Source organism: Bombina bombina, chromosome 4, assembly GCF_027579735.1.
Source record: "Bombina bombina isolate aBomBom1 chromosome 4, aBomBom1.pri, whole genome shotgun sequence".
Classification (NCBI taxonomy): Eukaryota; Metazoa; Chordata; class Amphibia; order Anura; family Bombinatoridae; genus Bombina; species Bombina bombina.
In genome coordinates this window covers 1,127,460,324-1,127,474,500 of record NC_069502.1, presented here as the reverse complement: position 1 = coordinate 1,127,474,500, position 14,177 = coordinate 1,127,460,324, and the positions used below count along the sequence as shown (strand labels likewise).

General features: G+C 37.6%; 1 protein-coding gene across 1 annotated transcript in view; it reads left to right on the top strand.

Annotated features, from left to right (window-relative positions):
- Positions 1-14,177, top strand: part of USH2A (usherin) — a 2,188,359-nt gene that overhangs the window by 2,157,410 nt on the left and 16,772 nt on the right. The window contains exon 82 of the mRNA XM_053712759.1: positions 9,903-10,147. Within this exon, the coding sequence (XP_053568734.1) occupies positions 9,903-10,147 (245 nt within the window). The remainder of the gene's footprint in view (positions 1-9,902; positions 10,148-14,177) is intronic.

Below are 14,177 nucleotides of genomic sequence, written 5' to 3'. Positions count from 1 at the left end.
ATTAAGGTAGGAATATTCTGATTGGCTGATCGGAACAGCCAATAGAATGCGAGCTCAATCTGATTGGCAGAATATTCCTACCTTAATTCCGATTGGCTGATAGAATCCTATCAGCCAATCGGAAGTCGAGGGACGCCATCTTGGATGACGTCCCTTAAAGGAACCGTCATTCTGCAGTTGGACGTCGCCGGAAGAAGATGGGTCCGCGGTGGAGGTCTTCAGGATGGAGCCGGTCGTCATCGGATGAAGATAGAAGATGCCGCTTGGATCAAGATGGTTGCCAGTCCGGATCGCCTCTTCTTCCCGGATAGGATGAAGACTTTGGAGCCTCTTCTGGACCTCTTCAGGCACCGGATGATGGATCGCCAAACCCTGCTTGGGTTGGATGAAGATTTTGGAGCCAGGACGGATCGGTGATACCTGGTGAGGTGAAGACAAGGTAGGATGATCTTCAGGGGCTTAGTGTTAGGTTTATTTAAGGGGGGTTTGGGTTAGATTAGGGGTATGTGGGTGGTGGGTTGTAATGTTGGGGGGGGGGTATTGTATGTTTTTTTTTTACAGGCAAAAGAGCTGAACTTCTTGGGGCATGCCCCGCAAAGGGCCCTGTTCAGGGCTGGTAAGGTAAAAGAGCTTTTAACTTTAGTAATTTAGAATAGGGTAGGGCATTTTTTATTTTGGGGGGCTTTGTTGTTTTATTAGGGGGCTTAGAGTAGGTGTAATTAGTTTAAAATTGTTGTAATATTTTTCTTATGTTTGTAGATATTTTTTTATTTTTTGTAACTTAGTTCTTTTTTATTTTTTGTACTTTAGCAAGTTTATTTATTTGTATTTATTTGTAGGAATTGTATTTAATTAATTTATTGATAGTGTAGTGTTAGGTTAATTGTAGGTAGTTTATTTAATTAATTTATTGATAGTGTAGTGTTAGGTTAATTGTAGGTAATTGTAGGTATTTTATTTAATTAATTTATTGATAGTATAGTGTTAGTTTTAATTGTAACTTAGGTTAGGATTTCTTTTACAGGTAAATTTGTAATTATTTTAACTATTTTAGCTATTAAATAGTTCTTAACTATTTAATAGCTATTGTACCTGGTTAAAATAAATACAAAGTTACCTGTAAAATAAATATTAATCCTAAAATAGCTACAATATAATTATAATTTATATTGTAGCTATATTAGGATTTATTTTACAGGTAAGTATTTAGCTTTAAATAGGAATAATTTATTTAATAAGAGTTAATTAATTTCGTTAGATTTAAATTATATTTAACTTAGGGGGGTGTTAGTGTTAGGGTTAGACTTAGCTTTAGGGGTTAATCCATTTATTAGAATAGCGGTGAGCTCCGGTCGGCAGATTAGGGGTTAATAATTGAAGTTAGGTGTCGGCGATGTTAGGGAGGGCAGATTAGGGGTTAATACTATTTATTATAGGGTTAGTGAGGCGGATTAGGGGTTAATAACTTTATTATAGTAGCGCTCAGGTCCGCTCTGCAGATTAGGGGTTAATAAGTGTAGGCAGGTGGAGGCGACGTTGTGGGGGGCAGATTAGGGGTTAATAAATATAATATAGGGGTCGGCGGTGTTAGGGGCAGCAGATTAGGGGTACATAAGGATAACGTAGGTGGCGGCGCTTTGCGGTCGGCAGATTAGGGGTTAATAAGTGTAGGCAGGTGGAGGCGACGTTGTGGGGGGCAGATTAGGGGTTAATAAATATAATATAGGGGTCGGCGGTGTTAGGGGCAGCAGATTAGGGGTACATAAGGATAACGTAGGTGGCGGTCGGCAGATTAGGGGTTAAAAAATGTATTCGAGTGTTGGCGGTACATAGGTAGTTTATGGGTGTTAGTGTACTTTAGAGTACAGTAGTTAAGAGCTTTATAAACCGGCGTTAGCCCAGAAAGCTCTTAACTACTGACTTTTTTCCTGCGGCTGGAGTTTTGTCGTTAGATGTCTAACGCTCACTTCAGACACGACTCTAAATACCGGAGTTAGAAAGATCCCATTGAAAAGATAGGATACGCAATTGACGTAAGGGGATCTGCGGTATGGAAAAGTCGCGGCTGAAAAGTGAGCGTTAGACCCTATTTTGAGTGACTCCAAATACCGGCGGTAGCCTAAAACCAGCGTTAGGAGCCTCTAACTCTGGTTTTCACGGCTAACGCCAAACTCTAAATCTAGGCCTATGTTTTTAACCTATTTGCAGGGATTAAACATTCATAGGTAAAGGCAAACAATAGAGCATAAAAAAATAATTTTAGTTACATCCTTTGGCCAAAGTATAATTACTTTACAACCCGCAAGGTAGTCCTGATACTTTGTCATATGAGCTGACACTCCACCTTCTTTTTTTTTACCCCTGGAGTTGCCGTTCTTACATGTCAAATTCTTATTTTTATCTTTGTCCTGTTTACTTCTCTCTTTGTCCTGGTTAGAGCAAAAAATATAGAGAAAAAGTGACTATCTTGCAAATGTATGGCTGTTGAAATCTTTGAGAATTGGCAGCTACAAAAATGAAAGGGTTTGCATAACACACCCCAATAACCACTCCAGGTTCATATGTTACATTGGTGAATACATTGCATTTTCTTGCTCCATTCTTGGTAAATTAAGCATATTAGTTACAAAAGATAACAAATACATATTTTTTTTTTAATATTGAGGGTGCATTTAAAGCACATTTGATAAAGGGTTGTATTACATTTTACACACAATGTATTGTGTGGGTTTGTTTTTTTTTAGAGGCAAACCTTTCCTTTTTATATATATCTATATTGCAGTAGTGACACCTATTGGTTTAAAAAGACCTGGCAGTTTTGACAGATACAATATAAATATAATGCTAAATTCATGTTTACTATCAAATCAATTATAAATTTAATCCCACAGTATTTGTGAATTAGCAACATGGATATATTACATGATGTTACCGCTATGAAAAATTAGAAAATATATTTAAGACATACAAGATACATACTGTTTACATTTTACATTTAATCCCTTTTAATTTTGAATAGAACATGATAAAAAAATTTGATTTTAGTTAGGGATAGGATAGAGTACCATAGATTATACATAATCATAATCAAGCAATATATGTAGCTATATATGTTTATGTATTAATTCTATAAATGCCAAGGTATTTACCTGTATTTCCCAAAGTGAATTAAAACACACATTTTTGTCAAATTTTCACCTAATCAATAATGAACATAAAGCTGCAATGGTAAAATGCTCTTATATCTTACAGCAGTTTTTAACCATATTACTGCTTGCCTATATATATATATATGTTTAACCCCTGCTAGGGGTTGAAACACATAGTTAAAGTGATGGTAAATCCTAGCATTTGTGAAACGCTAGGATTTACTAGTGGAACAAATAAAGAGGACTTTCAGTCATGAAGTATAAAATATGTTACGCTGAAAGTTCCTTTATTTGTTCCTTTATTTGTTTGAAGCATTTACCGCCCTGAGCTCCTCAGGCAGCCCACGGCAGAACGCTATTGTATTGTGAGGTGACGTTTCAACCCCTTAGCCGATAGCTGTGTGGGCCAGCTGGCACCAAGCCAGATATAGCCCACACGACTATTGGCTAAGAGGTGAAAACGTCACCTCACAGCAAAATAGCATTCTGCCGTGTGCTGCCTGAGGAACTGAGTATTCTATACTTTATGATTGAAAATCCCCTTTATTTGTTCCATTGGTTTCACAAACGCTAGGATTTACCATTACTATAAAGTAATATAGTTAAAGTTGACAATGGGTCGCCAAACACTCCTTTTTGTAAGCTGATTGGTAAGTCTACACATATTCAGTGCCTGATTGGCTCAACAGCTGTGTGAATTTGGCCAGTAGCGCCTGGGTTAAACAGATTGTTACAGGCAAGCAATAGTGTCATAAGAAAATGATTGGATACTTTTGAGTATCTTAAAATCACTTTAAGTCAGTATTGTTTATAATTGTTCCTATCTATAGCAATACATAGGTTTATATCCTCATAAAAGAAACACACACAACCTTTTTGCATCTTGAACATGCTACCCTTGCAAATCAAAGCAATATGTCATTATTTTATGTAGAAGGTTAGTGGGCTGATAAACAGCTCTTCTATATAGAAATGCTAGTTAATGTATGAAACAACCAAAAGCAACAAACACAATAAAATATGACAATGTCTTTATTTAGAAATGTAAGCAGACTAGACTAGGAGGCCTTCTGGTTTTATCTGCTGTCAATATTTGTGTTCCTACGTTTCTGAGAGAAATGTACACATTTTATTAAACATGAGCTACTGCTGTCAAGAACAACAAACTTCTATGATTAACAAAAAGTTTTTTCCCAATATTTAATGAAGATCACAGGTTTTATTTAACCGAAGACACATATTGGAGTTGAATCCCCTTTTACATACAAAAATAACAGTTTTTCTTGTCACGAAAACTTGTATTTAATCAGGCTTAGGTATTTTTAACACTTGTATGTTTACATTTATTAGACTAAACTATCCACATGATTGCTATTGATTTGGGAGTCTGTTGTTCAAGTATGATGTGAATGATAGAAAAAGAAGACATATACGAACTGATCACAATATATTGTGATATAATTATCGCCATGTTAATGGTTGCAGATGAGCTCTTTTCAATGCATACAGAAAGTGAAGCAGTCTGTCTGAAACAAATCTACACTTCTATGGTCGGTTACCACCTGGGAGTAGCTTCTTTTAGCCTCTGAGCAGACCTACTTCAGAAAAGATAGATAGACAGAAAGGTTCTCCTCTGTGAAAAGCAGAACTGGACTAAAAGAGTCTTCTCCTTGGTGGTAACTCGCCATAGAACAAGTTACTGAGCTGTTTTTCATTCCCGGTAGAGCACAACTGTTTCTGTATGCATTTTAAATATGACCCTGGTGAAGTCATCCTAAGGGTGATGGGGGAAACCAGACCTGGACTCCTTACCCAATGTGCTTAGAGGGATAAGGCTGCATCTCACTGATGAGGCTCACAGAAGGCCAAAACGATCTTCTGGGGTTGTCCTGTTCCTTGTTCAGAGGAGGTTTGCCTGGTATTGCAGGGTAAGACTGATATACTTTCCGGAAAGTTCTCTGTGAAAAGCATGATTGGGCTAGAAGAGCCTTCTTCTGGGTGGGAATTTGCCATAGAACAAGCTATTGAGCTTTTGTTTGTTTCTGGTAGAGCGCTTCTCTTTCTGTATGCATTTGAGCTCTTTTCAACGTGATCATAGTCAGCCATTTTCATTGTTTATCATCAGCACTTATGCACAATATAAGTTTGGTAAAAAATGTTTGCATACTTAACATGTGCCAGTTCTGTTTGACTGAACATAATCTGAATTATTGATAATTAACATCACATTTACAAGGACATTTTTTACTCAAATTCCCCAGTTAAAATGACTTGATAAACCCTCAAACAACACTTGTCTACTTATTACCAAAGATCCTGAAAAGATTTTCGTTGTTTGTACCTTTGGTTTTGCAATTGGCCAAACACACTGATACCCCTGCCATATTTGATGACAACATCATCGAACAGATACAAATGCTGCATACCTAAACCATTTTGGAGCACAACAGGTTAACTGTACATGTCATCTAGTAGCATCACTACATATTGATCAATAAACATAGAGACCCTTCAACCTATGATTTGATCACCCATCCCACCAAATTACCTTTTTGTTTCTCATGAATTACACACATTTTTTTTTTGGATTACAAAAGCCGGAAATTGAAGATGCAGATAATGTTTTGCTGTTTTCTGAAGGGAACAATTCCAGGCTTCGGGTGTAGTAACTGCCTAAGTATTTTGGGTTTGTGATCACTGAAAAAACACACTTGTAATACTGGTAAAAGTAGCCTGGTATACTTTATCCCTGGGCACAAATAATGCTCTCAAAATGTGCCAATGATGTCATGCAACATAGTCAATCCCAAAAAACTATATTGTAATAATGTTATTTCACACTCACCAATGATATCATTGGCTTACTAATGCAAAACGATGCATTGAAGCCCTCTCTAGTATCCAAGGAGTTAAAGGGACAATCAATACAAAAAAGGGATTATCTATCAGCTAGATTACAAGTTTTGAGCGCTATAGGGATTTTAACGATCGCCACAAAAGCAGCGTTATTTCACCTCCCTATAGCGCTGTTATTACAGGTTTTGAAAAAGCAGGCTTGCGAGGGCGAAATGGTTGCGTTGAGCTCCATACCCCAACGAAAACAAGCGCTTCTTTGATGTGCACGATTTCCCCATAGACATCAATGGGGACAGCCGGCAAAAAAAAGCCTAACACCTGAGATCGCGGAAACAAAAGCTCAGTAACGCAGCCCCATTGATGTCTATGGAGAAAAAGAAAATAATGTTTAAACCTAACACCCTAACATAAACCCCGAGTCTAAACACCACTAATCTGCTGCCCCCAACATCGCCGTCACCTACATAATGTTATTAACCCCTAATCTGCTGCCTCCAACATCGCCGCCATCTACATAAAACTATTAACCCCTAATCTGCCGCTCCCGATGTCGCCACCACTATACTTAAGTTATTAACCCCTAAACCTCTGGCCTCCCACATCACTCTCACTAAATAAATCCATTAACCCCTAAATCTAACCCTAACGTAACCCTAAGCCTCACCCTAACACCCACTAACTTTAACATAATAAAAATATAGCTAAATTAAATTTACAATTATTAACTAAATAAACCTATTAACCCCTAAACCGCAAGCCCCCCCCCACATCGCAACAAGCCTAATTAAACTATATTAACCCCTAACCCTAAACCTAACCCCAACCCCCCCTAACTTTAACATAATTAAAATAGAGCTAAACTAAAGTTACAATTATTAACTAAATAATACATATTTTAAACTAAATACTTACTTACCTGTGAAATAAAACCTAAGCTAGCTACAATATAACTAATAGTTATATTGTATCTAGCTTAGGTTTTATTTTTATTTCACAGGTAAGTTTGTATTTATTTTAACTAGTTATTAACTATTTACTAACTACCTAGTACAAACTTACCTGTGAAATAAAACCCTGCCTTACACTAAAACCTAAAATTACAAAACAAAAATAAACACTAAAATTACTAAAAATAAAAATAACTAAATTACATAAAAAACAAACACTAAATTAGGAAAAATAAGAAACAAATGATCAAAAATAAAAAAGAATTACACCTAATCTAATAGCCCTATCAAAATAACCCCCCCCCCCAATAAAAAGAAACCCTAGCCTACAATAAACTACCAATGGCCCTTAAAAGGCCCTTTTGTGGGGCATTGCCCCAAAGAAATCAGCTCTTTTACCTGTAAAAAAAATACAAGCACCCCCCCCAACAGTAAAACCCACCACCCCACAACCAACCCCCCCCAAATAAAATAACTATCTAAAAAAAACTAAGCTCCCCATTGTCCTGAAAGGGCATTTGTATGGGCTTTGCCCTTTAAAGGGCATTTAGCTCTTTTACATGTCCAGACCCTAAACTAAAAATAAAACCCACCCAAAAAACCCTTAAATAAACCTAACACTAACCTCCGACGATCCACTTAGTTATTGAAGTCCTGCTTATAGGATTCATCCAGCCGGCAAGAAGTCTTCATCCAGGCGGCCTCTTCGATCTTCATCCAGTCGGCAAAGTCCTCATCCAGGCGGCAAGAAGTCTTCATCCAGACGGCATCTTCTATTTTCATCCATCTGCTGCAGGGCGGGTCCATCCTGAAGAAATCCAGCGCAGAGCATCCTCTTCATACGGTCGCCGACGTAAACTGGAACTTCAATGCAAGTGATGTCATCCAAGATGCCGTCCCTTGCATTCCTATTGACTTTGCCGGCTGGATGAAGATCGAAGAGGCCGCCTGGATAAAGACTTCTTGCCGGCTGGATGGATCCTTCATGCGGGACTTCAATAGCCATAAGTGGATCGTCGCGGGTTAGTGTTAGGTTTATTTAAGGTTTTTTTGGGTGGGTTTTATTTTTAATTTAGGGTCTGGGCATGTAAAAGAGCTAAATGCCCTTTTAAGGGCAATACCCATACAAATGCCTTTTTCAAGGGAATATGGAGCTTAGGTTTTTTTAGATAGTTATTTTATATGGGGGTTGGTTGTGGGGGTGGTGGGTTTTGATGTTGTGGGGGGTGTTTGTATTTTTCTTTACAGGTAAAAGAGACCTTTTAAGGGCCATTGGTAGTTTATTGTAGGCTAGGGTTTTTTTATTTGGGGGGGGGGGGCTTTCTTATTTTTCCAAATTTAGTGTTTTGTTTTTTTATTGTAATTTAGTTTTTTTTGGTGTAATTAGATACTTAATTTGACAGGTAAGTTTTAATTTAATTTAAGATAGGGAAATTGTCATTTTAATATTAAGTTAGGGGATCGTTAGGTTTAGGAGTTAATAGTTTATTTTAGTATATTTCGTTGTGGGGGGCTTGCGGTTTAGGAGTTTATAGGTTTATTATAGCGGCGGTGTGGGCGGATGGCAGATTAGGGGTTAATAATATTTAAATAGTGTTTGCGATGCGGTAGGGCAGCGGTTTAGAGTTTAATAGGTTTATTATAGTGGCGACGCGATGTCAGGGAGCGGCAGAATAGGGGTTAATATATTTTAATAGTGGTGGTGATGTCTGGAGCAGCAGATTAGGGGTTAATACATTTATTATAGTGTTTGCGATGCGGGAGGGCCTCGGTTTAGGGGTTAATAGGTAGTTTATGGGTGTTAGTGTACATTTTAACACTTTAGTTATGTGTTTTATGGTACAGCTTTGTAACGTAAAACTCATAACTACTGACTTTAGATGGCGTTACAGATCTTGTCAGTATAGGGTGTACCGCTCACTTTTTGGCCTCCTAGGCAAACTCGTAATACCGGAGCTATGGGAGTACCATTGAAAAAGTGTGGTACTGACGTTGCATGACAGGCTAAAAGGTGTGCGGTACACCTATACCTACAAGACTTGTAATAGCAGCGTTAGGGAAAAAGCAGTATTATGGACCATAATGCTGCTTTTTCAATCATAACGCCAAACTCGTAGACATCAGTATACATCAATAACTTTGGGGCTTGGTTAAGAGTCTGAAAATCAGCACAATGTTATTAAAAAATAAGCAAAACTATAAATGTTTACAAAAACATTTCAAGATAGGCTATATAAATGGTTAATTAACAAAATATTTATGCAAAGAAAAATCTAGTGTACAATATGCTTTTAGTTAACTCTTTAGGGAGCAGGTTCCTGTAAACTTCTATTTATCACCTGTCTTGTTTTTGTAATTTATTGTACGTCTAGCTTTTTTAACTATTTTTAATTTTACCAAAATGGCAACAGAATCACTAAAGTTGTTTAAACAAAACAGCAACAGATTACACTACATTATTTTGCTTGATCACTGGGCTAGAACATAAATAGCAATGCCGGTCAAATTTCTACAATTTAAACAGGATAGTAAACATTTCATGTCCTACAAAGTAAATCCTACAAGTACTATAGTAAATACAATTACATTCAAAAGCAGTGAAAATCTGATCAATTTTGTAAGTAGGCTTCATATACACATTAAGCCCATAATGTGTTTTATATGTAATTAAAAGCATTTTTTTCTATAACTAGAACATTTAAACTATGTTTATTTATATGTATTTATTTTTACATATATACATTTTGTGTTTCTGAGCACACTTTGCATAACACACATTTTAATTAGCTTAATGTAGGTTCTATAAATTGGATAGTTGCAGTGAGCCATTGTAAGTTAATTAAATCCTAAGTAGGTAAAGCCCTTTGAGTAAATATATTTTTAATGCAAAGTTTATCAAGAGCTTTCTTTTTTTTTCTTTTGTCTTCCCCCCCCCCCCCCCCCCCCCCAGATCCAGTATTGACTTTTCCAAGTGCGAAAAATGAAACTGAGACCAGCGGTACTATAATCTACACTGAACTGTGGTTTATAATTGTGATGGCAATCTTGGGGTTAATATTACTAGCTGCTTTCCTGTCACTTGCCCTGCAAAGGAAGCTGAGAAAGCAGCCATATGCTAGAGAACGTCCTCCCTTAGTACCGCTACAGCAGAGGATATCTTCATCTAGCAGTTACTCACAAAATGGGACCTATATGGTAAGTAGAAGAATATTAGAGTGGAGGTGCTTTTTATTGTATGCTGCATTATTTTTACATTTTTCCTCACTCTAGGCAAGAATTTTATGTGTTTTAGGTTTTCCAGTTGGACTGGTTATTTCAGACTAAGGGGTAGAATTATTAAGCAGCGGATGCTGCAATCTACCCCCCGAAGTTTCTAGGCTCCCCGGAAACATAGGTTAAGAAGCATCGGTCGTAAAACCGCTGCTCCTTAACTTCTCTGCCACCTCTGAGGTGGCGGACTGCAATCATCGTATCTGATCAGTCTGATTGACACCCCCTTCTAGCGGCCGAATGTGCAGGGGGCAGCATTGCACAAGCATTTCACCAGCAATGCATGTGCAATGGTAAATACCGACAGCGTATGCTGTCAGCATTTAGCGATATCCAACGGACATGATTTGCTATAGCGAATCATGTCTGCCCCGCCATATGATAAATCGGCCCCTAAGACTTCCCCAAAAGACCAGAGCATTTTTGCCATCACTACATTTAAACAGAAATAAAACCTTGTTTTTTTTATTTACCTATCAAAACTATATATTTTTCTTTAGTAGACAACCCAAAGTATTGATCTAGGCCCATTTTGGTATATTTCATGCTACCATTTCACGGCTAAATGCGATCAAATAAAAAGTTTTTTACTTTTTCACAAACTTTAGATTTCTCACTGAAATTATTTACAAACAGCTTGTGCAATCATGGCACAAATGAATGTAAAAGCTTCTTGAGATCCCCTTTGTTCAGAAATAGCAGACATATATGGCTTTGCCATTGCTTTTTGGTAATTAGAAGGCCGCTAAGTGCAGCTGCGCACCACACTTTTATTATTCCCAGCAGTGAAGGGGTTAATTATGTAGCTTGTAAGGTTAATTTTAGCTTTAGTATAGAGGTTGGCCTCCCACCTGACACTTCCCACCTCCTGATTCCTCCCTAATCCCTCTCAAACAGCTCTCTTCCCTACCCCACCCCCACTGGTCACCCCCGTCTTAGGTACTGGCAGACAGTCTGCCAGTATGAAAGTTTAAGGCATTTTTTTTTTTTAATAAAATATTTTTTATTTTAAATTTATATTTTCTGCAGTGTAGGATCCACCCATACCCCCAACCTCCCTGACCCCCCCCCCTTACTATTAGCCGCCATCTTAGGTACTGGCAGCTGTCTGCCAGTACCCAGTTATCTATCCATTTTTTTAAATTTAATAATAAAAAAACTTTTTTTCTGTAGTGTTGCTGACCCCCCTCATTACCTTCCCCCATCCGAATCGATTTCCCACCCTCTAATCCCCCATCCACTATAGGAACCTCCACTCCCTCTTTCCCCCTCCCTGCCGCTCTAAGCATTTTTCTTCTTTAACGTAGTGGTCCCACCCGCCCTCTTCTAGCGATGGGCTACCCACCCGTCTCCAACACCAGCAACGATCGGCACCACCGCTGCCCAATGCAGAGAGGGACATAGTGTCCCTCTCTGCATCACTACCTCTGTAAGTCTATTTCTGCACTGCCCCACTTGTGGAGCATGCAAAAATAGTGCAATCTCACTATCTCGGCAGAGAGAGGCCCAGGACAGAACTAAGATATACATTTTGTGAAATGGTTGTGCAATGCCGCCCCCTGCACATTCACACTAATTAAGGGCTTCACAAACAGCGTCGTAAAGGGTACAGCGCTGGTCGTTAAAGGGATACTAAACCCAAAAAAATGTCTTTAATGATTCAGACAGAGCATGCAATTTGAAGCAACTTTCTGATTTACTCCTATTATCAATTTTTCTTTGTTCTCTTGCTAACTTTATTTAAAAAGCAGGAATGTAAAGCTTAGGAGCCAGACCATTTTTGGTTCAGAACCTGAGTTATGCTTGCTTATTGGTGGCTTAATGTAGCCACCAATAATCAAGCGCTATTCAGGGTGCTGTACCTAAAATGGGCCGGCTCCTAAGCTTTAAATTCCTGCTTTTTAAATAAAGATAAAGAAATTTTGATAATAGGTGTAAATCAGAAAGTTACTTCAAATTGCATGCTCTGTCTGAATCATTAAATAATTTTTTGGGGGTTTAGTATCCCTTTAAGCTCAAATAAATCACATGTATTTTGTTGCCACCACTTAACTTGACAGGAAAGATTTAAATCAATATATTTTTGCAGATTGGGGTCTGATTTCTAATCCTTGTTTTGTTTTAGCTTCCTTTTCTAAGTCATTACAATCCATTAGAAGTATGATTGATGCGCTTGACAATAAGATCTAGTTTTCTTTTATTCAAATTCCATAAACATGCAAATAATTAAGAAACAGATGTTTCTAAGGCTTTTTAGAGGGCTGCTGCACACCTACATGAAAACAAAATATACATAGTAAACACAAAAGTGAAAGATGGCAGCTAATCTATTAATTGTTGAGTATTAAAGGGACATAAAAGTCACAGTTAAAGGGACCCTGAACCCAAATTTTTTCTTTCGTGATTCAGATAGAGCATGAAATTTTAAGCAACTTTCTAATTTACTCCTATTATGAAATTTTCTCTTGGTATCTTTATTTGAAATTCAAGAATGTAAGTTTAGATGCCAGCCCATTTTTGGTGAACAACCTGGATTGTTCTTGCTGATTGGTGGATAAATTAATCCACCAATAAAAAAGTGCTGTCCAGAGTCTTGAACCAATAAAAAAAATCTTAGATGCCTTCTTTTTCAAATAAAGAAAGCAAGAGAAGGAAGAAAAATTGATATATATTTTTTTTATTATGTACTTAATTCTCTTAGTATAATTTGTTGAATAGCATACACAAGTAGGCCCAGGAGCAGCAATGCACTACCTTGAGCTAGCTTGTGATTGGTGGCTACTTACATATGCCTCTTGTCATTGGCTCAGCAGAAGTATAGTGCATTGCTGCTCTGGAGCTTATTTTACCTATGGGCTAGATTATGAGTGGAGTGCTAAATTATTGCACTCCCGCAAACTGGCAAATTTGTCCATTTGCGGGAGCTCAATAATTAACCAGCCATTACAAGTGGCTGGTCATTGCTACCGCAACCTCATGGTAGCAATTAGCACTCCGAAGATTAACCAGAGATTAGATCTCTGGTTAATTTTCAAAAAGTGTCCCAAATGCCCTCAAAATAGAGGGCATTGTAGTTTTTTATTAAAAAAAAAATCTAGTATTAGGCAGTTTTGGGGCTTTAAAGTTGTTAGGAGTGGGGTGTTAGAAATAAACGGCAATGAAAGTCTACAGAACTGTGTGTAATCTAGCCCATAGTTAGATGCAGGCAACAGTACAATAATAAAAGCTCTCGCACATTTGAGCACTTGCACATTTATGTCTCTTCTAATTTCTGCATTAGAATTCCTCAAATTATAAATGTTGTACCATGCAGCTGTAATCAATTTCACAATTTGTTTTCTGGCTCTGCAAGTGGGAATAAAAAGTGTAGTCCCCTTATTTCAAAAAAGGAAGTCCACTCCAATCCAGTCTGTGTTCATGGGTATCTCTCAGACGCTTGCCTTTCTTTTGACGTAATATGGAGAAATTCTTCATAATGTGGGGTCCGTTGAGTAAGCTGCACAGGCAACTTTGGAGCTCTTACAGTGCGGGCTAACTGTGACTCAAGAAGCAGTGATTGTAAAACTTATGATTCCTGAGATTGACAGGTGTCTATCAAACTCAAACAACTAGCCCATGAGGTGTTGAGGTGTCATGAAATTGTGTGCTCCACCTGGATCATGAAAGTTTAATTTTGACTTTGTTGAACCTTTTAATGTTCATATAAATATTTGAATTATTAGTCTGCCTAACCCACATCTTGACCACTGAGGTTGTATCAATTTTAAACAAACTGCTAGCTTTAGTTCAAGATCAATTAGGTTATTTTCACATACACATTTAGAGCTTTTCATTCTTGTTTCCTACATCTTTCTACTCTAATATTCTTTGCTTTTTGGATCTTAATCCACATTTTACATTTAGAAAAACTCTTTGCCTGGTACTCTGCATGGCACTCTTCAAGTTCCTATCACAT